The following is a 25426-nucleotide window of genomic DNA, read 5'->3' on the forward strand; positions in this document are numbered from 1 at the left end:
TAGACAAATGTGAAAATATAGCCTTCGGGAAAGACAACAGTAAAAGCTCTCTGGGGCAGTGCTCTATCCTGTAGAACATCAAAATAATCAACACAAAAAGTGTTGAGTGGTGAGTTTAAGCATTTATCTTGAACATTTCCGTTTTAGTGGATTTGGTGACATCTGTGGTGAGAGCTGTGATTGTCCTTCCTGTAGTAACAAGGGTATGTGTAAGGTTTGTGTGGTTTACAGAATATTAAGATTTACATCTATGAATTAGAGAATAAAAGAGTCAAATGGAAAATTTCTATAAAGACTTACAAAATATGTGAATGTAATAATGACTATAACAGTGTTTCTGATGGAAAATTATTTGTGTTATCCTAGGTTCCCAACATCCTATAGAAAAAAGCACAGGCCCTCTCCAATACAAACATTAGAATATTAGTAACCAAACATGATGCAGTGCTGTGCCTACGGGACACCACCTGTCTGGATGTGGGTGGATTTCTTTGACGTTTTGCATTTGCATCATTATCATCAAAACATTCCTCTTCTCGCACTGAATCGTTGTTTCAAAATGTATAGTGATGACTAAGGTGACTCAAGTTTTACTATTTCCTACAGAAAGACTGACATACTTAAGCAGGGGTGCTCACTGGTGAGACATTTGTCGAAATAAACGAAAATAATATGAAAGTATAGAGCATGGCACCCAGATACCTTAGAAGTACTGATAGACACAATCAAAGACAAAGCAATTTCAATCCCAATTGAGATTCGGAGATTCTGAAAATGAATTAACCTAACTGCATGTCTGGACAGTGGAAGGAAGCTGGAGAAAATCTGCACAGACACAGGAGAATCTGCAAATCCCACACAGAAAAACACCTGTAGATTCAAACCAGGTTCCTTCTAGCTGTGAGGCAGCAGTGCTAACTGTTACACCACTGTGCCGCCCATTGTTATACAACAATATATAATTGGAAAGAGCTGTCATCACATTTAAGGAATTGGAACAAGGAAAAGCTTCATAATTTAGAGGACTTAAGTGAACACTTGAAATCTAATAGCAGTGAGAAAAATACTACAATCAAATTCCTAAAGTGTTTCATATTGACAAATTCTGGAACGTATGAGTCAAGATCAGTGAAAAGAGCCGGACGGAAAACTGGAATAAGCTGTCAAGTCCAGACCAAACACTAAAGAGTTATGTGAGCTACTGCTCTGGGACAATTTTTCTCTTTGGTCGGGGTCAGACGAAGGGGTCACACAACACACATTATCACAGTGTCTGTGTGTGTACGTGTGTGTGTTCCAGATCAGACAGGCGTCAGAGGTCCCAGTCACCGTTTGATCTCTGACCCTCATACACACAGTCACACCCAGTTTAGCTTTTAAGTCAGTGTGTGTGTGTGTGTCATTTCATAAAGTTGCGTTTGAAAGTGAAGACCTGTAAAACTGATGGTAAAGAGAGAACAGAGACTCCTTCTGCTGCAGCTTTCAGTCAAGTACATCTTATACCCAGATAGTACTATTTATAGCTCTAACAAATTTCAACACATTTTTCACAGCAGCAAGTACAAATGACCACATCTAACTGACTCATTCATTTGTCAAAATCACCATTACACATCATTAACACATGAATATTCATCAGACCTAAATGGACTATCTGAAAATTCTGTTTGTAGTATTTGTGGATCCATCCCACGATGAGCCCTCTGAATGTCTCGTCTCAGACTTAATGTCATCCATAAACTTCTGAAAATGATTTTATTTGGTAATTAGTCAGCTGGCTAATATTAGCAACTGCACCGTGCCCTCGTGAACTTATTTCAACAAAGCAGTAACCATAGTGATTTGTATTACCTGCGCAGGGGCAACTTCTCCTTTCTTGTTTGAGGTGCTGTGTTGGTTTTTCCCTTTTTGCTACTTTCCTATTTGAATATGAATCACAATTGTGAATCTGCTTATTAGGAAGCAATCCGTCCAGGACTGTGGGCCACGGAGACAACTGCACCTTCCAAACCTCCCCAGCATCTTTGCTGGGGAGGTTTGGAAGGTGCAGTTACCATCAGTTTTACAGTAGGATTTTAGAGAGATCTGTTTGCAGAGATGGAATATGGTACTCAGTACTGTGTAATCACCTTAAAGTTACAGTTGATGGTTGCAGTCTGATGCCTAACTGCTAGATGTCACTAACTCGTACACACCAGGGTCGGTTCATACTTTGTGTTTTAGTCAAGTGCCCATACGAACGCTAAAAGAGGTTTAGTGTTTTGTGCAAAAATCTATTTGAATGTGCATCAAAAGCTAAAATGAGGTTTAAATCAAGTGGATTCTTTCTGCTCTCTGAGATACGCATGAAATAAATGTGGCATACCTGTGTTATTACTCTGGGTTATACTGTTCTTTATAACAACTAGCGATCTTGGATTTCATGGTCCCTGTGGCACTGCTAAAACCAAACCTTTTATAAATGCCAAGCTGATGTCATACCTTGTTGGTTACAGCATTGATAGCCAGAGTGGGGGATGCCCCTCCTGACATGATGCAATCCATTCTCAAAGACTCTGACTCCAGGCTGTAAGGAGTTGATGCCTGCAACGAGAACGGGATGCGGGAGTGAGATGGAATAGTGCAAGATCCAGTATATTATTTATCAATTTACAATGACTACACCAAAATAATCAGTTGTTCTCGTACATCACCAGCACAAACCCCTTTGATGTGTCACAGTACCTAATAGTGGAACTCCAGTAAAACAAATCTGAATAGATGTGAAAAGGCTTTTTCAACATTAACTGTAATGTCTGGCCTATTAATTAATATGCAGAAGTATTTCAAATGTGCTCACCAGTGATTGGAAATATGCAGAGGAGAGTGACGGTAAAAATGAGAAAGGAAATGAAATGTGACAAAGGTTATGAGAAATTTCTGAATGCTGCAAGTTCATGATTCTGTAGTGAGCCTCCTGAATCACTGCCATGCCCCAGGCTCCAACTATGTGAACTAGTCGAGGCGCTCTTCATTTAAATTGCTGGACACTTAAACAGCCGGGAAAGTGGACACATCACTTGCACTTGATAACATAAATCAAGCCATCCTCATGCATTATTCACATATCTAAAATGTATTCAGCAGCAGTTCATTTTTTTGCTGTCCTCACAAAGAGCCAAAGTAGGGTTAACTGAGTGTGAGGATATGAGGAACTACAGTATTCAAAGATCGATGAGTGGCCAAATTGATGCATGCAAAATGAAAAATAAATAAATAAATACATTGAGGACGATATTTTTTCTCCTTGTCTGACTCCTTTCAGGGTTCAAGACAGCTTGCCTTCCTTCCCAAACTGCTTACAGTAAGAGGATTGGTTGGTAACAATGCAATCTTTAATTTATGATAAACTCCCAGCAAAACGGGTTGTCGGTTCCCTGGTGGAGGCACTTAAAAGAAGACAACAGAGAGGTGAAGAGAGGAGTGAGGAGAGCTTGGGGAAGAAGTGGGGAAAAAGGAAGAATGGGTGTTGAGATAATTGAGTGGTGATGGACAGAAAGACAGGCAGACAGAGAGGCATACAGCAAATTAAAGAGTGATTATGCTAAGGGCACATGTGATGCAGGTACTAAACAAAGTGTACACTGCCTGTTCCTGTTCACACATTTACACAATGCATTTGTGCAGCTGACGTTTAGCCTCGCTGCCAACTCCAAATCTTTTTATTTGCACAGACTCTGTCATCACGAGACTTTAAAGACTTTGAACGCGTAGCCCAGTGCAACAAAACCCCAGCGAAAACAGAACGACATATTTAGCCCACCTTTTTTTTTTTTTTTTTTAAGGCGGTGGCGCTGCTATAAATCTTAACACTTAAAACCTCCCTGTTTCTCCTTAGCCCATGTGACAGCCCACAGTGTGTCTGCCAGCAGTGCAAGTGAGGCGTAAGAAAAGGGGTCGAAGGGCCCATCCATGTAAGACGAGATGACAAGGCTCTGAATTAATTAATGTTTGTAATAAAAAAAATTGTTGGTGAAGAAAATATGTCTAACGGCAGCCCCGGGGCCTTCTGTGGTAATTAACTGGAACACAAGCCTAGAACACTCTCCCTCCTCCCTCGTCTCCTTACCCCTCTTACTTTCTTCCCTCCCATCGTCTTGCAGCTTGACTTTTTCCTCCATTCTCTCTACCTTGATGTCTTTTTCCCATTTTTTTTTTCTGCATCCTTTCTATCACACATCTTTGTATTTCCCCCTTCTTTCTCTGCCTTTTACCTCAAATTTTCCTCCAGTGAACAACTGCGATTGTGCACTTTACCGCTCCACGCCTGCCTGAATTCCCTGGAGAGGAGAGGGCTAAAGCAGCAGTACAGGCAGAGAGGAAAGAGCAGCAGACAAACAGAAACACACAGAAAGATAATGATGACGATGCTCAAACAATGACAGACAGGATGACCTGTTGTGTCCCACAATGATGAAAGACTCATGTTTTGTTTAACGCAGTCTGACCAACAGCTGGACACAAACATAATAAGATACCTACAAACAGGTCTTCTGTGAAACCGGAGCCTCACAGATGCTGCTGGTCTTCTGCTTGGTCCAATGTACAGGTCAATGCCCAGTTATTGCATTTTAATCGGTGGAGTCATCAGCTAATGTGCTCTGAATATAGCTGCTAACACTAACATTTGCCTCCAGCCAACTTCACTGTGAGCATCACTGGAGATTGTTACTCTGATTCAGCACCTTTTTCTGCTCGAGTAGCGACAACCCTCCCTCCTGGTGTTCTTCGCATCGTCTTTTCTATTCAGATCCTCAGGTTAATGACTGAACAGCAGCTGTATTCCGCCAGGTTGATACAGGGTTACAGATTCATAGCCTCCGCTTCTGTCAATAAATGTCCCAAAACCCATTTTCATTCCCAAATTAAGGAGCTTGTACTATAAAACTGAACATTGGGAGTATGTAAAGCATGGAGTGAGGTGCGGTTAGGTCTTCTGGAGCATTGTTGTGGCCCTTTCTTTCTAGTTTGACTGATGTAGCCCAAAATCTTAGACCCTTTTGAAATGCGATGAAGGCACACCATGTCCCTTTGATCAAGAAATGTGGGCACCGTTGGCCCACTGTGTAGCACTGATTAGATTTATACCACTGAATCCCTAAAATGACACAGAATTTGCTGAAGTACTTTAAACATCATTTAATTTGCATTATGCAGAGTCTGATCTACTTCTATTAAGATTTCCTCAATGCTCACAGAGCAAAGTGGAGATTATTGTTTATCAGCAGCAAATGCCAAAAATAACATGTGTTTAACTCATTATTTACTGTGGAGATGTCTGTTTAATACTTAAATAAGAGAGCTCTAGTGTCAATGAGAGGATTGTTTTAGGCATGGTTATATTACTTACCCTTTCTCCAGAGCGTGGTCTCTTCTTTGGCCTGCTGGGTACTGTGTCTTCTTTAGGATTGGTGTCTATAGCCCAGTAGGAACCCTGAGGATTGATCCCAGTAAAACACACAGTTAAACCTTGTGTTTCATAGCAGCTGCTCTGTTTGTGTACTTATCAATTAAGGTTTAGCTTCACCAGGCAGTCAGTGCAGAAAAAAAGCCCTCAAATATTCACTTTTACTAAAAAGAAGCCACAAAATATTCTATTAACTGTAAGTAAAATGCATAAGTGTACCTGATGTGTCAAGTGTGAAGACGGGGGAAACTTTAGAGCTAAACTAGTTTAGTAACCCGTGCAAACAAAACAGTTGTTAATGCATTTATGGATACACTATTTTAATCTGTTGATTTTAAAAAATAAACCTGTTAATCCATTTCTTATATTGGGAGTAATCCTGATACCCCAATCAATAATTGCATAAATCACAGTGATGTCAAAAAATAAATAAATAAAACTGATAGAAAAGATTTTAATGAAACAATCTTACTACTTTATGCACTTACACTGTAACTGATTGATGACTGATGAATGATTCTGCAGATACAGAATGTAGATTAGTTCTACGTATATTTGTATATTCAACACAGTTTCTAACAATTATTTTTATTATCAGTTTAAACTCTCCAGACACATCGCCATTTCACATTGTCTACTACTTTTTCATGAGATTCTGATATCTATTATAGATAACAATAAGTTTCTCTAACTTTAGAGGAACAAGGCTCCAGATCCCCTAATGGTGCTAGCAAAGTGTCACTAAGAAGAAAAAAAGTGCGGGAGATGGATCTGCCTTGCATCAGATAAAACCAATGTATCTGTTGTTATTCCAGCTCTGCATCCAATCAATTTCCTCTAGGTTTAGTTTTTCTGTGGTGCATGCTCCTGCTTCTTTTTCCAAGAAAATGCACTAAAATCCTTTAGGTAGACAATGTTAAAACAGAGCAACCTCCAAAATAAACACATACAATGAGAGATGAGGAAATCAATTGCTTTTAGGTCCTTGATTTCCTCATGGTCGGATTTTCCTCCTCTTTCATTTTTCCTCTTCCCTCCCAAGGAGGTCCAAAGCTACAAACTGAATTCAGGAGGTCTAGTAGGCCACACACACACAAGCACACACACACACACACACACGGCTCGTCTCTCAACAACGTCTCCCTCCTCCACCTCCTCCATCCTGGCCTCTTCTCCTCTCCCTGTCTCTCAGTCCCACATCACTGAACAGTACACAGCCAATTAACGTTAGCACATGCATGATTTAGCTTCTCCCCTCTCTCTTTGGCTACAGACAGAGCATGTACATTCAACTTCTCCACACACAGATGACCTCCCCCCACGCTGGGGTATCGACCACTTCGATCCATGGTGTGAATTAAGGTGCTGGTCAGGTCCAAGTCAGGCTAATCAGGGGGGAGCCGCTCTCTGTGTCTTTGCAGACTATAGGCCTCCACTCAAGCCGAAGCCGATTTTTTTTTTTTTTTGAATTATTTAAACCTTCTTCCCCCTAATTCATTTTTCAATGGCTCCAAAATCCCTCCAGCCTAGAGAAACTCCTTCCTCTACCCCCCCCCCCCCCACCAAACAAAACGAGCCGAGTTTTGAGCACCCATAGAAGGTGCTTGTCAGTTTTTGTAAAAGTGGTGGATTACTCCTCACATTAACCTTGTGATGAGTTGAAATGCACACATTTGAGCTTCTATTAAAACCTCTTGTAATGACAGGCTTCAGTGATCAGCTGTAATTATATAGTTTCCCTGTCTGAGCAATTCCTTCGATTCAGCACAAACAAAGACTTGACAAATTGTTGTTATCAACCGTGCACTGCTAAAGTGGCCGCGGCTACTCTGCTTCCTAAGTACAGGAGTAGCCGTTGTGAAACATATCTAAAGCTTCCTCCTTCCTAAAGCTGATTGTGTGTGTGAGAGAGAGAGTGAAACGGGGCCTAATAAAGCATAACAGATGCGTGAACGGCCCCGCATCTGAAGGAGTGTACCCACATATACTTATTATTCATTACTCCCTGTACCACATTATTACTTGGCAGAATCAATATCGGAAGAGCCACAGAAAACACAGAAACCGGCATTAGGCATTCAGCACAGCCGGTTATGGACCTACAAATTGCTTTTAAGTGCAGACTCTGCGTGTGCATGTGTGAGGCAAAGAAAGAGAACAACCGAGCATGGGTGTCTTCGGATGCACAAGTGTGCGCACACATGCAGCACTTCAGCGACGAAACACGTGAAAAGTAATCGCTGTAGCCTCGGTCTAATTTGTAAGCTTGCTGAAATAGGCTTGCATTTTCATTGTGTGCCGCACCATAATTCAAGCTGAGCTTTTCAGTCGCATTACATTGTTCAGGAAATACTTACTTTTCCAGGGTCGTCTTTGGAGCGAGGCACTTTGAGAAAACACTTGTTCAAGGACAGGTTGTGTCGTATAGAGTTCTGCAGGGAGAAACAGAGAGAGGAACAGAGAGAGAGGACAGGAAAGAAAAGGCAAATGGAAGAAGGAACAGATCAAAAAATGTTATAGAGCAACTTAAAAAGAAATCCACTTTTTTTGTATAAGTAAAGTACTTTTCATCATTGCATTATACTATTATACTATCCGCTGATTCTGGTATGAATGCATTATATTCAGTTTAACAGCAGTTCTTTGTCTTTTTCTGGAGAAGACTGGATCTTCTGGATTCGCTAATCCAAAGACACAAACATATGTACACAATTTACAATCAGTGTGTTTATTTCTGTACATCTGTACACCCATAATAAAGCATCTTCCGTCGCTACACACACAAGTGATTTGTTTTATGTAGCCGTTATACAGTATATTTCTTTCTCTTTTTGCTATTTTTACTGTCCTCCTCTTCAGATGGCCTTTTATCATCCACCACAGTAAACAAATCTGTTTTAAACATGCTACCTACTGTTACAAAATGCATGCTTTCAAAAGAAGCTGAACATGAGAAATACAGAAATTTTAAAAAACTATTTAATAACATTTTCATTAAAACATAATAATATTATAAAATAATTTCTCAGTGTGGTATCTACAAATACAAAATAGGTAAATCATACAGAAGCTAATTATAATTACATTCTTCCCCATTCATGTTTTTGCAGTCCAGTAGTAAATGACATTAGACTCAGAACTGATCCAGAGCCCAGGGGTTGGGAACCTCTTGCCAAATTCTGTGACCTTGCCTTGCAGAGCATCATCCTGTTAACTCACATTTGGGTAATGCACCGTTGTCAAGACATAAAAACAGAAATGAAGACAACTGAGAACTGTTATTTGCAAAGAGAGCGAGAGTGTGTGGAGAAGAGTAGTAGTAACACTAACAGAGGTAAGACAAACTGTTTGTCTGGACGAATGTCCTGTTCCCAACAATAAGGAAACATCCTTTGACATGGCACTCGCCATCATCTCTGCTGCACCTGGTGAAGCCTTTGCTAATGTCACCTGGTGTGTCTCAACAAGTCTGGCTCTTCCCCCACAACTGAAAGTAGTAGTATAGTGTACAAGTACCTTCAGTCTACCCATTTCTTTTGCTGACCATGTTTAGTAAAAAGACACTTCAGGCCAAAGTTACAGACGAATGAAGTGTTAGCACTTACGCCTCAGATGTAGACGGTCATATTGATTAAAACTAAAGCAAACTTGTTCTGTCAGACGAACCTGAGACACACAACTCCAAAGAAGTGGCTGAATTGGATTTAGAGCAGACAGGGGAAGACTGGGGCAACAATTTGTCCGAGCTATGAGGGAGAAGTGAGCGTCAGTGGTGAGTTGGCCTAATCTGGCGTTCTCTTGGTTTGAATGGATTTTCTGTGAACAAGGGTAAAACTGTCTCTATCATCATATAAAATATACATTTTGAGCCATAATGAGGAGAAGCTGGCATTTCTACAAATTGTAACACCTCCTATTATTTATGTGTGCTGTGTACATGTGGGAGGAGGGAGACAGAGAGACAGAAAGAGAGAGAGAGAGTGAAAGAGAGAGGGGGCACACAACAGCATAGACTAACCTGACATGAACCTGTTCTCCCTTCAGGCTGCCGTTCTCCACTCATCTGCTGCTGCTAATTAATACCACTGGGGAGGAGGAGGGGAGAAGACAGAGGGATGGGAGGAATTTCTTTTCTCCTTCTCCTGGGCTCGCACTGCTCAACACTGGTTTTGTTTCTCCAACTAAAACCACCTTCTCTGTGTCTCTAGCATACCGTAACAGTCTGGTCCACCTCTGCCTCGGCCCGCACCTCCTGGAAAAAAAAAAGCCCTGGCAGTTTCTGGCTGCTCTACTTAGCGGGTCACTGGCTGTTTGCAGCCGCCCATCAAGCAAACGCGCGACAGTTGGGTGGTGGAAAAGGCAAAGAGGACCGCCACCAGCTCAGCACACAAAGGCAGCCATCTGTTCCAAAAAACCTTCCGGTGGGAGATGGAGGTGGATCATTAACACAGAGTCCACCCGTCACTTCAGCAGCCAGCTCGTCCAACTTTGCTAACCTCTACCTACTGTTTGTTTATTTACAGTCTATTTTTATTATCTAAGCAGTTTTTTGTACACTACCTGCAATGTCTGCACAACCCAGGGTATTTTTCTTTATGGTCCTGAAAACTTACCAATGCTGACATTAAAAATTATTGGGATAACTTTATTACTTTTGCACATTTGATAAAAAAAAAAATAAAATCCCTGCTGTTTGTCATTATAAAGGCATCTATCTTGCAGTTAATCAATGATAAATATTTTGATTAGTTATCCACTTGTGAACAGTAACAGATCAACTAAGAGCACCATGTTTTTGATTGTTGGAGATAATGGTGATGTAAAACATATTTCTGTAGACCATTTACAGTAATACTCAATTTTAGGTGTCAATGAGCCACAATGGCAGTAGGTCATCTAATGACAAGAAGAGAGGAAATGTTTGATAGGTGGGAGATTTTATATAATTTGCGATTGTCAGCGAGCCACTATTAAAATGCATAGACGTGGGATGTTTGTTACTCCGAGAGTCTGCTCCATTAACAGGTATTTTAATGAACCATTTTATTGGCTTTCTGCTCGCTTTTATCACCTGTATAGTAACAAGTCAAGTGTGACGACGTACAGTCATAAACTAATAAAGTCTCATCTCACCTGTTCTCCTTCCTGCTGCATGCTCTGTGTGGAGGAGCTGAGCTCCGCCCTCGGTCACAGACACAGACATAGAGAGAAGAGGCTGCACCATAAACACTGCAACTGCATTTTTACATCTGCTGAGCTCTGTCACTGCTCTTTTCAAGTGCTAATAAAATTTCAGGTTTTATTTTCAAATAGAGTGAAATTTACTATTCTAACCAAGTACAATTTAATTAGTTCCATTTAGATTTCATTTATAGTATGATAATTTCTTCTCTGATCATTCATTCAATATGTACTGCAGGGAGTCTCTATACACGACATCTGCACATACACACACGTTCTTAGCTACGCACACATTCCCAAAAATGCAAATGAGAAAACAACTTCTTTCTTGTCATAAAAATGAAATGAAAAAGTCCATCACAATTACTCAGAGAGCTGCAAGGACATGTATGTTTTGTGTGTGTGTGTGTGTGTGTGTGTGTGTGTGTGTGTGTGTGTGTGTGTGTGTGTGTGTGTGTGTGTGTGTGTGTGTGTATGTCTGACCATCCTTCCATGCAGAAAGCATCTATCTAAGTAAACTTAGACTGAATGCCTTCTTTCCTACATACTATGGAAATACTAATCTCCTTTCACTGAATGGGAACAGTCATCATCAATAAATGTACTGATTAGCAGTGCTGTGAAGTAAGATAATGAGATTCACTGCTGTGTCCTCTTTCCACCCACTACTCACCCTGCCTGATTAATGAGCTTATTGGGCCAGACTGGGGCCATGCCACTCCTGCCCAGTAGCTGATAGATCACACAGTCACAGACGTAGTCTGTGTGTGTCTGCATGAAACGTAGGAAGGACACTGCAAAAGACCACTCGCTTAGCCTCAGAACTGTAGCATGAACAAAACTATACACACCACGAGAACACTTTCCACGAGCGGAAAATGTCTCGACAGTCTGTAAATGCAGTAAATGAGTGTTTGTCTTCTCTAGGTGCGGCAAACAAACTCAAAATGAACAACGCAGCTGTGATTTCCTTTTTCATACACTACTGAGCACTGCATACAGAGCTTTAAGATGCCATTATGCTTATTCAGATGTGCTACTTGTATGGTTGAATAGCTTCAAACCCCTTCCCTTCACACCTTTCCAATGTAAGAATAAGGGGGCCATTTCTGTAATGGTTGGAGACTGACAATCCAACCATCCCACCCACTTCATGCTGAGAGCTTGGACCGCTGTCGCTGCTGAGGTAAGAAACGAGCCAGGACCTGAACTACTCTGTCTAGCTTTCTTTTTTCATTTGTTACACTTTGTTGTTATTTCTCATGTGAACATGCGAAAGCAGTATTATGAATGCTTTCCTAGAGAAACTGCTTGAAAAAGGTGCACCCCATAATTAAACAATGTTGTAACCCCCTCCTCTGAATCATGGATAGTTTTCCGTCCAGTGTGGCCACTCAGGAAAAAAATACGTACCGATTTGACTTCCAACATGGTCGGACAGTCTGTAATAATAACTTGTTTTAGTGCCTTGATGAAGAAGACATTATAACTATTAATTAATTATTATTTATTAGAATTTGAATATTTATTTGGACAATAGTTAGTATATATTTTAGCTTTAAGTAAGTATTCACAAGTTATTGTATAAAAGTATGATATTAGAAATGTTATCACATCAAAGGAAGCATTGTAAGAAAAACTTGAGTAATAATCAAAATTTTTATTGTTATTGTAAAATAATTTATTGTGTTTCAGTACAATGACACTGCCATGAAATAATTAGACTGTTATACACAATTCTGCATTCTTAAAAGTACACTATTTATTTAATTATTATGTAACCACATAACATTTGAACTTGTAAACACAATATATTACCATGATAGATGGGTTTATAATACTTTTTAACTAAATGTGTACGTGCAAACTGTTTGTGTAAATATACTACAGAATACTGTGTACCCTATATCATACAACTTTTTATTGCACCTACATCCTGGATTTATTTTATATTCGAATGTGTGTACACACTTACTCCAATGCCTTGTGATCTTACAAGCAATTTTTCAAGACTGGAGATTAAGAGCGATGTCATAAAAAAATTAGGTCAAACAACTATTATTATTGTTGTTATTATTAGATATAGGAGGCATTGTGCATGTTTGTGTGGTGCATATAGTAAATCGTATTCATGTGCAGTAGCAGGTGCTGTTGTTGCTTCTTAACACAGGGTGCAGCATCCTGGACTGAAAGAGGTTAGTTATATAAGGCGGACTTGATAAGCATGGGTGACTTTTTGACAAAATGCAATGTGATATAATGTGATGTGTGACAAAAAGTCAGGTTTTGGAAACATGCTTTCGGGTGGAAAGAAAAAGGAGTGTAAGACTGTGTGTGTGTGTGTGTGTGTGTGTGTGTGTGCATGCGTGTGTGTCTTTCTGAAGTTGCATGGACAAATTCTAGTTCAATACCGCTGTTGTAAGGACATTTTGATTGGTTCTGACAAACTTAAAGTACTGTTAGAGGTTTAAGAATTGGTTTAGGGTAAGGGTTAGAATGATGTTTAGGTTAATGCATTGTGTCCCCACAACTGAATGACAGATGGGCTCAGCAACTAAATGAATTGAGTTGAATTGTGAGGTTCAAGGAGAGTTTGTGCATGTGTGTGCAGATGAGACAGGCTGCAGGTTAAAGGAGCCAGAAGGATTTTCAGGCCACAGGTGGGAAGCTGTCTGTGGAAACTCACAGACGTTATATAAGTGGGTAGGTTTAGAAAATTTGTGCAATGGTTCAGTTAAATACAAAATGTTTTTCTAAACCCTATGAAGGTCTCTTGAAATATCATATTCCAAAAGAGAACAACAAGACAGGGAGCCTCTATTTTACATGGTAAGAAAGGAACCTGTCATTTCTCTGACAATGAGAAACTGAATCTCTGCTCAACTGTGTTTGCATGGGTACCAAGGTCAAAGGGCAAAAGGTTTGTTAGCCAGAGAATTAACCCATAGGGGGTCAATGGAGTCTCACACAAACTCACACAGCAGTATTCAGCAGAGTCACTCCTATGCCCTTCAGGATGAATGTATTGTGGTGTCACGGAGGCAGTCCTTGTGCGCCCACAGACCCACACACAGAACAATAGAGAGAGAAACAGGGAGAAAAAGAAAAAAGGAACGATAGCAGGAGGAGATATTTGGAGAGAACAGATTTTATTAACTTTCACTGAACCTATGCAGTGCATAAAAAGAGGGTAAAGTGAGGTAAAGTCTGAAGTTAAGGCAGAAGCAAAGGACATGGGAGAAGGAGAGTGCAAGAGGCAAAAAGAAATAAAGAGCCAGAGACTGCTAGAAGAGGGAGTGTGGGGGTAAGAGCACACATGGACAGGTGTCTTAGATGTGAAAGTCTCCTGGGTTCTGAGCATCATTGAGATGCCTTATTATAACCTGGTGGTGACGGAGTGACAGGCGCTCCATGAGAATGCGAGGTTGAATGCAAGTCACTACTTCAAACCCCATCTAATACATATTCATTTCATTTGATGGACCCTTTCCCCGCCCTCCTCACTCCCTCACTGAAGTACTTCACACAAGTCATCTATAAGATGAGAGGTGTGTGCATGTGCATGTGTGTGTGTGTGTGTGTTTATACACTGGTGTGTGTGCATGTGTGTTTGCAGCTTTGTCTATTTCAGTGTTCACTCAGTTTTGCTTATGTATGCACCTGCACATAAGTGTGTATGTAGGCAGGTGTGTGTGAACCTGTGCATGTGACAGCGAGTGATAATGTACGAGCACATTCATCTGAATGTCTAATATAATATGTATAATAAATATATATACATATACACACATACATATATACAGGTTTGTATGGATGTTTCTGTGTGTGTGTGTGTGTGTGTGTGTGTGTGTGTGTGTGTGTGTGTGTGTGTGTGTGTGTGTGTGTGTGTGTGTGTGTGAGGGAGAGAAAGAGAGAGAGACACTAGGTGAAAGTGAGGTTACTGTTGTCTCTGGGGATTTAGCAAGAAGCCCCGAAAGAATATACTAACAATATACTAGTGACAGCACCAGCCAACAGGCAAAACGGCTGTTGCACAACTTTTTGGCTTTTCACAGTTTATATATTCCTAGTATTGTGGAGCCAGATTTAATTATCATGCTGAACTCCAAGCTATGATACCATGTGTATCCATTGAATACTCACAAGGAATATCTGTGCCGAGCACCACTGCTGTTGTCCTTGTTGGTTACAAGGATGATGCTGGTCAATGTCATCCAACCCTTTCAAACATCATGTGCCTAACTCAGCCACCTGTCTGTGCTGATGACTAAAGAAAAAGATGACTGTCTGTAGTTTCCATACAATAATAATCTAACTGAATCTCTGTGGCTTAGAGTTCAGAACTAGGGGTTCTTTCACAGCATTATGATGTCACATTGAAAAGAATGGTGCAGACATGAGGTCAGTGTAACCCTAACCTTTGAGCAAAATTTAATCTCCCAAATGACTAAATGTAAATCAGTTCATCCTCGAGTCTATTTGTGCCAAATTAAAAAACATAGATCCTGCAAGGCATTCTGGAGATATCACATTCACAAGAATTCACATACGTGGAGTCACAGTGAGTATGAACTGGTGCTATTCTCTACTCCGTAACCCAATTTTGTGACATGTAGCACTACACCAACTTTCAATAGTGATTGCCTTCATGTAACATAAGTGGATAAGTCATGTAACATAAGTCGATCTAGCAGAAAAAAAAACATCAGCAATTTATAGAGCTGATTCACAGAATGTGTTTTTTGACTACTGCTCTGAGTAAAATAATAATAGTACACTTTTCTGAATTATCCAACACCATTATATATATCATTATAGAATTATATATGAAGAGCTACTTCATGCTGTACATGTAGGTTTACTTCCTTTTTCTATCTGTGCACCTCTAACATGTCATCAGGGTAAACTACCGTACTTATTTTACAGTGCTATGAAACATTCACATACCACACAAGCAAAGCCTGGGTGGATACAAGTGATGCGAGTTCAAGCAAATACGGTTGATCTTTGGTCAGTCTCGGACAGCTTCAGTTACACAGCTATATGACATGTGAGAAGTAAATCTAACCAGTCTTCCTTAATAAAAAGCAAAATGTTCGTAAAGATAGTAGAAATACTCTTCACTGACTGGTTATCATCCTCCCTGTGTCAGCATGTTTCAATTCACAACTGATTTACAAAGACAGACCCTTTCAGCTATTATTTTAATACAGTGTTTCAAAAATAACACAGAGACCAAACTAGGTTGCAAGGCAGCAAGAGGTCATGATGACACACTTCCTGTTGCTGGTTGTGTCGAGCAGAGAACTGTGGCGAAGTGACAGCTTCTGTCAGTGGCTTTCCGGGAGAGGAGGCGAGTGAGCAGAGAAGGAGGAAGGAGGGGAAGAAGGACAGGCAGGAAGAGTGCTCTTGGTATACTCTGCATCCCAACAGTGTTTGACAGCCTCCTTTTTCTATTCTTGTTCTTGCTTGACGAAATGAAGGCCGTTCTGTAGTGACTTTGTGCTACTTGGATGTTAGATGAGTTGTTCGCAAGTGTGCTTGGCTCATAACTGCTGAAAGTCCTGTCTAAATCTGAAAACACTTGTTTTTCCTCTCTATGTGTCAATCACCCAAAAATGACAAATATTCTTCAAAAACTATGATGTAACAGTGTAGGAGTTGCTTTTCGCTTTGGTTTAACAGTTAACATTTATGAGCTATGGTCAAATCTCTTCTATAATAGCACAAGAATCCGACTAGTAAATTAAAGGAGTAGGTGTGGATTGTGGTGATGGCGTCACCGCCCTTGTGTGCCGTCAAATTACTGAACTTTTGTTCCATGTAAAGATGAGCCCACATCTTCCCAGTGTAACATTTGTAGACACAGTTTGCATTGCAGCCAAAAACTATGATGTAGCAGCATTGAGGCTGCTGCTCGAACCAATCAGAGTAGGGGTTCATGAAGAATGCTAATTTGAGCTGTTTGTAAAGCTGGATTTGGATAAATCTAAACTTTGGATGAAGAAAATGTCACAGATTTATTTAAAATACAGGTTATATTTCTAAACATTAGTCAAAATAGACCATAATGCCTAAACTAAAATATGTAAATGAGAGCAAATGACTTGTGAACTCTTGAAGAGGTCAGAGAACAAGAGATTTCACTTATTTATTCTTGTTTTAATATTCAATGTGAACAGCTAATGTCCTGAAAGTTATAGTGTCATCTTCACGTGTAAACTGTTTTCAGGTCATACCATTTTAGTCCTGATGCACTGCAGTCAGAGAAAGGCAAATACTGCAGGTCATGTAACAGAGAGCACCCATTATTACCGTACATATGTTATTGCAGTGAAGGTGTTCGGAGCACACTGTGAAATTGCTTTTACCTTTTCAGACCAGGCACAATATCTACGATTTCCTCTTTTGTTCTATGAAACATTATGATGTTATTTAGAGTTTGACAAAACACAGACCCATGACTCTTTGTGGGATACAAACCCTGAGAGTAGTGAATAGGATCATTCTGTGGTATAATTGATGCATTCCAGAGTGCTAGAGAAACCAGTCTTAAACCTATTATTAGCCATATGGGGAGTGCTACAGGCCTAAATGGTTATAGAGCGAAGTACATTGCTGGGTGGGTGCCAAATCCTAGAGGAGATAGCAAGAGAAATTCCTCACTTTTAATTAAGAATTTAATACTGAGACTGCTATTAATGATTAGTATGTAATTAAAAGCTCTAGCAGTGTTTCACATACAAGTATAATTAATAGTTGCATGCATATGTGCTGTGTGTATGTATATGTGCGTAGATGTAAGAGTGTGTGCGTGTGTGAGAGGAAACTAAAAACATTACACTCAGTTTGTTATTCAACCCAAAGCAACTGTGCATTCAGTCTACCTTTAATTTGGATCAAATTGGGGTAATTTATATAGATATATAGATACATATATATAGCTTATAAGGTCACACACACACACACACACACACACATACACACACACTGAGCAGCAGCACATACTCATCCAATCCTTTTCATCAACTTGTATTCAAAGCCACAAATGTACACAAGCACTACATCTTGTACGAAACATCTTAAAGCTGAATGGCAGCTTAAATTCCAATTCTCAGTACACTGTTAAAATTTGTGCTTATGAGACACAAGCTCTGGAGCCTCAGTGCAGCTACAGCCCCATAATGACTCCCAGCAGCCAATGACAACAGGCTGCCTGCACATACTGTACATAAGTACACTTGACACTGTGTGCCGACCGCCACTGCACTTGGTCGCAGATCTCCCACAGAGCAGGCAGGAGAGGATGGGAACCAGAATAATGGGCCAATGCTGATTCATATCAGGTGATTGTCTGTGACATGTGGTGTTCAGCCAAAGGGCAAAGGCCACCATGGTAGCATTCCCCTTTACAACGTCACATTAGGCCTTGCTAATTCACAGGCAATTAGTCTGGCTGCATGGGTACTAGCTGGAAGGCACTTTATTTCTCAAGTGGTAAATAATGGGAAGGCCTTCGAATTTCAATAGTAATGTATCGGTGAGATAAACTTTAAATAACCAACATCTCCCTCCAGTATATTTAGCATGAACAGAATAGAGCAGAGTAGACTACAGATTAACATCTATACATCATTTAATTGTTATAAGGCTAATGTCCTTGTTTTGTCCAATCAGCAATCCAACATCCAAATACTTTCTATTTACAATAGTAAATGAGTACCAGGCTGCGTCATTCTACCATTATTTTCTATTATTCACCAAAGTCAAAAACATAATTTCATCAAGAAAAAAATAAAAAACAGCCCAACACATGCTATAGCAGAACTAACAAAGACAGTGCAATATAAACACTAAACAGTATAAAAGCAAAGCCAATTAAGACAAAACAAAAACTAGACCAAGAATGCTGTAGGGCAGGTGTTGAAGGTCAGCTTTTAAAGTAAAATGCGAATTGAGAAATGGGAAAGAAGAGTTTAGCACAGTGTACGACACAAACAGAAAAGAAGGGGTTGTTAGTAAAGGCAACATAAATGAGGCAATAAATTTCTAAAGATCCAAAATAATGCTAGAATCACTCAGTCTGATGCATTTTTCACTCCTGTAAACTGTATGACCACTTCAGCTTATTGCCATCCTTTAAAAATAAAAACGCTATGCATGCATGTTACACATATGAAATTAGTGTCAACAAGCCTCATAAACAAAACGCTTGTGCATGTGTGTGCTATTAAATGTCTTTTTTAAATTTTTATATTAACTCTCTTCACCGCTCGAGGAAGCTTCTCATCGTTACTTCTTGAATGAAACGCGCTTATTTCCAGGTAAGACACAAAAATCTCGTGACCTTGGAAAGCTACATGGTTATAAAGCATTTGATACTGTGTGTGCATTTGAATGTGTGTCTGTGTGAAGTTGCAACACATGCAACACATGCAGTAAGCGCAGTAAGTGTTTGACCTGTGTGCATATTTGTATGGTTTCTAAAGAAGGAAGGTGATGCATCTGTGTGTGTGTGTGTGTGTGTGTGTGTGTGTGTGTGTGTGTGTGTGTGTGTGTGTGTGAGAGAGAGAGAGAGAGAGACTGTGTGTTGTCCTGGTTTCAACTCAACCATTCCTGCACTCTCACATTATCATACAGAGCAGACGTGTGCGTGTGCTGGGTAGTAAAACTCTCCTCTGCTCTCTGACAGTCTCCACCTCATCCCCCACCACCCCACCACCCCACCCCCTCATATCCTCTCCTGCTGAGCTCCCAGTGTGTAATCTGTAGACTGCACACGTACGCTGCCTACCTGAGTGGGAGTCTCTCTGTGGGTGTACAAGCTTGTGTGCGCGTGTGTACGTGTTGTACGCATGTGTGGCAAAGGGTGAAGGAAACACGGTGAACCACGTATGAGACTCTTTCTGAAAGCTCCCGTGTTCGCCTTCAGTCGGTACATTCAGACGCACGCATTTCAACTGTGTACTTGCTACGCACGTATGCGTGAGCAGACAATGTCTGCAGAACGTGGCAGCCAGACAATCTCTGTGTCTGCGTCCCACTGTGTACAGCTGACAGCAATCACCTGAACTGGAATGAACCGGACTTATGTAACTTCCCTTGTGATGGCCATGGCTGGTATAAAACAAGCCCCACTGTGTTGAGTTGGGTCATCCAGGAAGCAAAAGTTTACAGCCTTTTCTCAAAGACTACCACATACATATTGCTGGCGCTTGAAATACTGAAATATTTTGGTGTATAACTTCAATCCTTTCAAAAAAATGAAAGTAAATGTGCTTGCCGTTGAGTATGTTGCGAATATCAGTTACTTTAAATGTGATACAGCTTAAAAGGGCATATTTTAGACTGTTTATAAGACTGTGGCATAAGTAGAAAGAAAGATAACTTCAGGTTATGTATCTCACAACAAACCCCCTACACTGATATCATGGACAAATGCCAGAACATGTAAAAATAAAACCACAATGCCACCACTATAGTGCTTTAATAACGCTACTAGAATGCAGCCACACACATAAATCAATGAATCTAGAGGTGTAATTATGGGATACTAAAACATCCTGGCAGCCAAACACCACCAGCAGAAGCCTGAATGGTCTCAATAACCCCTATCCTCTATTTCTCCGAGCAGAAAACTAATTGATTGAATCCTACATGCAGGTAAGAAGCTCTGCCAACACAACCTGGCTTGTATCATAACCTTTTTGTCTCCATTTCTGGCATGCATCTCCGCTCAGGGAATGGTGTGCTGAAGATTATAGACGGGGAACAAACACAGGTTCGTGAATGGGAAAGAAGAAGATAGGAAAGGAGTCAGTGACTAAGAGGGTGAAGGAGAGAGGAGGGGGTGGTGGTGTAGTGCAAGTGCTTGGGAGATGAAGATAGAAAGTGAAAGAGAGCGAAATAATGAGAGAAGAAGAAAAATGTTCCTGCTCTCAGAAAGATGAATTGGTTGATAGTTTGCAGACAGCCTTTTCAATGTGTCAGTGGAAGGACTATATCCATCCCCTTCTTCACTAATAAGGTAGAGAATCCCCAAGACACAACCAGAGGGATCTATTCGTCTCCAATAACACAGCCACCTTTCTGCTCATATTAGCCAGGATTTGCATAGCTACATTTACATAAGGATTTAATAATGTCATCTGAATGAGGCAAAATGCACCTGTCAATCATTCCCAGTTTGCTAAAAGGTTTCTGTGCTATTCGTGGCAATCACTGGATCAGATTTTTGCATTTTAAGCACTAGCATTACGGTTAGGTTGCTGGTAGCATTTTAGCAAATCTGAATACAGTATCAAGTCTGATTTCTTTTAAAGTCCCTTGTCCAATCTAGCTTTAGCTTTCAAGATTATAAATACCTCAAAGACTGAAGCGAGATCAGCTTGTGTTAGGTAGGAAGTAGAAATACTATTAGTAATTACAACCTGAAAATAAGATGAGGACAGTGACAATGTTTCAATATTAATTTAATATGCAATCACCTTCTTACTTTGCATAAGCTGCATACTGGACCTCCCGATCCAGAACATGTTAACAATTTTCAGTTGTTCAGTTGTTGAGATACGTGTTGATACACCTGGCGTGTTGGATGTGCATAAATAAATATATAGAAATATAATTTCAAAGGTGGTCATTCTGAACAGAAGCTAAAAGAGAAAGAACCCTGGCAGCAGCATGCTATATGCATACTTCCTGTCATTTTAACCGCTGATCACAGTAGTAGTCTAAATCAACCACTTACTTACTTTGCAACTTTACAGTACCTTTTGTTGCTGAAGCTGAACCTTTGTTGTTTTGGTTTGTTGGGTTTTATTTTATTGCTAAATGTTTTTCTTTATTGTATTATTTATACGTAAATATGTGTGATGCCTTTAATACATAACTCTCTGGAGTTTTGGAATCATGGATTTTGAATGATGCCCTTTCAACTAACAAGGAGCAAAAATTATCTAAGTAATAAACTCCAAAAGTTACTATAGTTTAGTAATTTAACCTTTTATATAGGCTACTAACTCCCTAAAGTATTTTCTTCTGCAGTTATTATGACAAATGATAAAGATGATAATTAGAGACTTGAATGCCCATGGCAGTAAAATGAGGTCCGTCCAGACCTGATTAGTATAATTTGGAATCATTCAGGTCCTGGGTTGAATCTTGGTTCCTCAGAACTGTGCTGAACAATGAGGACCTTTACTTGCACCCACTGAAATTGATGTGATTCTCTGTTCAGTTGGTTTTGTTGAACTGCAACAGTTCACAGTCCAAACATTATCTTAGACACAGAGAGTTGTTTTTTTCTCCAAGTGAGAGAACATAAATAAGGTAGTTTTTTTAATTAGCAAGTGATGTACAGTAAATTTCTGTTGCAGTTGTGTGTTATTTTAACAAAAGTTAAAGTGACAATCAACACCAGCCTATGATAGGGAATTCTGCAACCTAAGGATTTGCACTTTTCTAAATAAAAAAATCATGGGGAAAGACTAAAAATGTGTCAATACCACAGGCTTGGAAAATACAGAGATTTTGTTTTTCCATAGCTCTACTGAGTAAGACTCTAAATCACATAGCTTAGTTCTCTTGACTTGTCTTACCTTCCAGCCACTGCCTGCCTCTCGGTAGTACGGGAAGTTGTCACAGATCCACTGGTAGATCTCACTGAGGGTCATCCGTTTGCGTGGTGAGCCATTGATGGCAAAAGTGATAAGACTGGCATAGCTGTAAGGTGGTTTACCATCTCTGTGCTGTGCAGCTTCCTCTTGGTCCAGGGTTGTTCCTGGGTCCAGATGGGCAATTTTCTTGCCAGGCCCATGCATGTGATGGTGACCATGGTGGTGGTGTCCATGGTGGTAGCTGTGGTGGTGTCCTGAGTCAGCCTTCTGGATGGCTGCCCTCATGCTGAGCTGGGGGAGCCAGTCCATCGAGGTCAGGCTGCTCTCCAGCTCAGAGGTCATGGTGCTTGTAGGTCGCGGGGTGAAAAGGGAAGGTTGAGAGGCTCAGCGACGTGGCGTATGCAGGATCTCCTGTTGGCTCACTGAATGGGTGCTGTGCAGCAGCTTTGGCTCAAGTCTGGAAGAGCAGGAGGTTTGTTTACTATGCATATTCATCTCCTTTAGCTGGAGCAGAAAGCACATTTGGCAGAGACACACAGATGTTAACTTGCACATTATTTTCCTCTTACAGTGTAGCTTTGTATAATGGAAAACTAAAAATTTTGGCATGCTCATCATATGATCTTCAACACTGCAATGCATTTGATCTATGTGCACTAAGGATAAGAAAAAAATGTTTAAGTGAACAGTTATATTTCATTAATTACACAGTAAGAAGCAAAGCTATATAGGGGGCTATGTATGAGTTAAGTGCCTTACTCTTCCCATTCCTTTCCATCTTTCTTTGGGCCAAAGCATCTGGGGAAGTCACCAATGTGAAGTCCTTCCCTTGTGCATGTTCACAAGTTCTTCATTTAGCCACTTCGATGGCTGCTGCTGCAACACACAAACAGAAAACCACACAAGACGGTGAGCTTGGTCTACCAGACAGCCTTCATAAGATATTAATATCGCACAACCGCTCGACTGGCCTCGGCATCTGTCCAACCCGATTAAAACTCTTCTCTCTTTCTGTCTATCTAGATTGCCTCTCACTCTCGTTCCCTCCAAAGTGGAAATGGCAATTGGATCTGCAGAGTGACTAAAAGCTGGGGAATTGTTTTCACAAGTGCCTGCCAACTGGGGGAACAGCTCAGGAGGAATTCCAACCCTCTAGAGGAGCTGAAAGGCTCGTCCCCTTTCCCTCTCTGTGTAACCCCCCCTCTATATACATGCGCACACACACACATGCGTGCGCGCGCACACACACACCACACACACACACACACACACACACACACACACACCATATTCTCTTTCTCTTTCTCTTGATGTGCCTTACTCTCCTGTCAAGTCCATGACATCCCTCATACCCCACAGCATCTGAGATCTTTCTCAGACAGATGCAAACAATGAAAAAACTCCATCAACAAACTATTAATATTGTAATTTGGGAGCTATGTTTATTGCTTCGCCGAACTTAAAAATGTGTCCTGTGTTTGCAGAGTAAGAACTTAAAAGTTTGTTTGTTAGCGCAGGCTTTTGCAAATAGTTGTAACATGAATCAGGACTAAACAAAGACAATTAATTGGTACACATGAGAGAAATTACTCACCAATTGTTCTGTACTTCAGACAGTCACAGACCGTTCGTAAATTTGTCACTACTGGACTGAGAATGTCATGTAGCTGTTACTCATCACTGAAGTGAAATCACTGCATTCATACCAAACTCTGATTCAAAGACAACTGCCTCGTTTATTGCTTTTTGCTTTTGGAAGATAAGCGTCTGACATTCTGGATGCAGGTAAACCTGTGTATTTTGTGAAAGAGTTAAGCGTGTGGGCTACTGCCAGTGACTAGTTAATAATGGCTTCATGGTTTCATCCTCCAAAGGATATAGAAATCTAGATCTAAACCTTAAATCTTTTATCGCATGCGGTAACCTTCGTATGTCCTTGAACAACAAAGAGCCTACTGGCCCACGCATTTTTCATTCATGCTCACTGTATATAATCAAGGTGGCAGAACTTCAATGAGTCTGCCTACCAAGAGGAACACAAACCCCTCTGTCTCTTTCTACTAATCCCTCTGGAGAGTCCAATACACCAGGATGAAGAAGAGGAAGGGAAGTGCTGAGCTCCTGCAAAAACCTTGCTTAATTACAAGAAGAAAAAACAAATGTTTAGCAGCAGACTCATCAAGCCAAACAAGTCAAGCAGAGGGACTAGGGAAGGGAAAGAGGAACCGAGAGAGGAGATATGCCCGATGAGGCCTCTTGCACAACACCACCCCCATCTCCTCCTCAAGGCCCTGCCACTGTGGGAGAAGCCATAGCCAACCCCCCTCTTCCAAATCCCAGGAAGCCATCTTAATTAGTGTGCCATTTATTTCGCTAAAGGGAAGGTAGCATTGCTAGTTGTAGTGGTGGTGGGTAGGTGGGGATGGGGGTGGTGACACACAAGACACAGAACAACAAGTACTTATTTTCCCCTCATTAAAAGGAGGCACAAGCTGCAAATCAGCCTGCCACAAGCCCCGACCTGCTGTGCTGCTGTGGCTGTTGTTGTTGAGAAGTTTGGGAGCGTGGGCTGGCTGCATGGCGGCACGGTGTAACTTCTCATCGCTAGCCTGGTGAGGAGCTGGGGTGATGAGTAATAGAAAAAGAGTGGAGAGGGAAGAGGAGGGGTAGGACGTAGCTTCTAGGGAGACGGACCCTGCTGGGCGGGTGGACGCAACCAATTACCTAGTCGACTCAGTCAACGGGTCCCTCAGTGACTGGGCTAACCTCAGCACTGTAACTTTTGTTTCTGATATCTGCTGTGTTTCATATCAGCCTCAGAGGCCTGTATGGTATCACAGGAGAAAAAAAAAGAGAAGACATCTTACTGTATCTCTCTGCCTATCTCATGTACGAGTGCCAAACTCACTGAACTTACTACAGCACAATCCATACCCATTCATGGATATCCAATTGTACTAAAACAGCAATGTACAATGGAAGCTACATAAACAAAGAAAACGAGGCACTAAGCATTGTGTTTTATTCTTTGGCAAGTTTGCTTCTGTTTAAATTTAGCATTTTTGAAAAAAAAAAAGAAAAATCGATATAGTCTGTGAAATACTCTACTTACTTCAGTTACTGGAAAGTATGTCGCTTGGAAACGACTGTGTCATATGCAGGTTCAGATTTGTGTCAGTCTCTA

General features: G+C 40.7%; 1 protein-coding gene across 1 annotated transcript in view; it reads right to left on the reverse strand.

The window, feature by feature from the left end:
- LOC113166803 (forkhead box protein J3-like) overlaps positions 1 to 25426 on the reverse strand; it is a 44463-nt gene that overhangs the window by 13159 nt on the left and 5878 nt on the right. Inside the window, exons 2-6 of the mRNA XM_026366969.1 lie at positions 23002 to 23118; positions 22225 to 22699; positions 7804 to 7878; positions 5390 to 5473; positions 2482 to 2583 (exon numbers count right to left, since the gene is read on the reverse strand). Of these exons, the coding sequence (XP_026222754.1) occupies positions 2482 to 2583; positions 5390 to 5473; positions 7804 to 7878; positions 22225 to 22584 (621 nt within the window). The 5' untranslated portion in view covers positions 22585 to 22699; positions 23002 to 23118. The remainder of the gene's footprint in view (positions 1 to 2481; positions 2584 to 5389; positions 5474 to 7803; positions 7879 to 22224; positions 22700 to 23001; positions 23119 to 25426) is intronic.

This window comes from Anabas testudineus, chromosome 7 (assembly GCF_900324465.2).
Source record: "Anabas testudineus chromosome 7, fAnaTes1.2, whole genome shotgun sequence".
NCBI classification, from domain to species: Eukaryota; Metazoa; Chordata; class Actinopteri; order Anabantiformes; family Anabantidae; genus Anabas; species Anabas testudineus.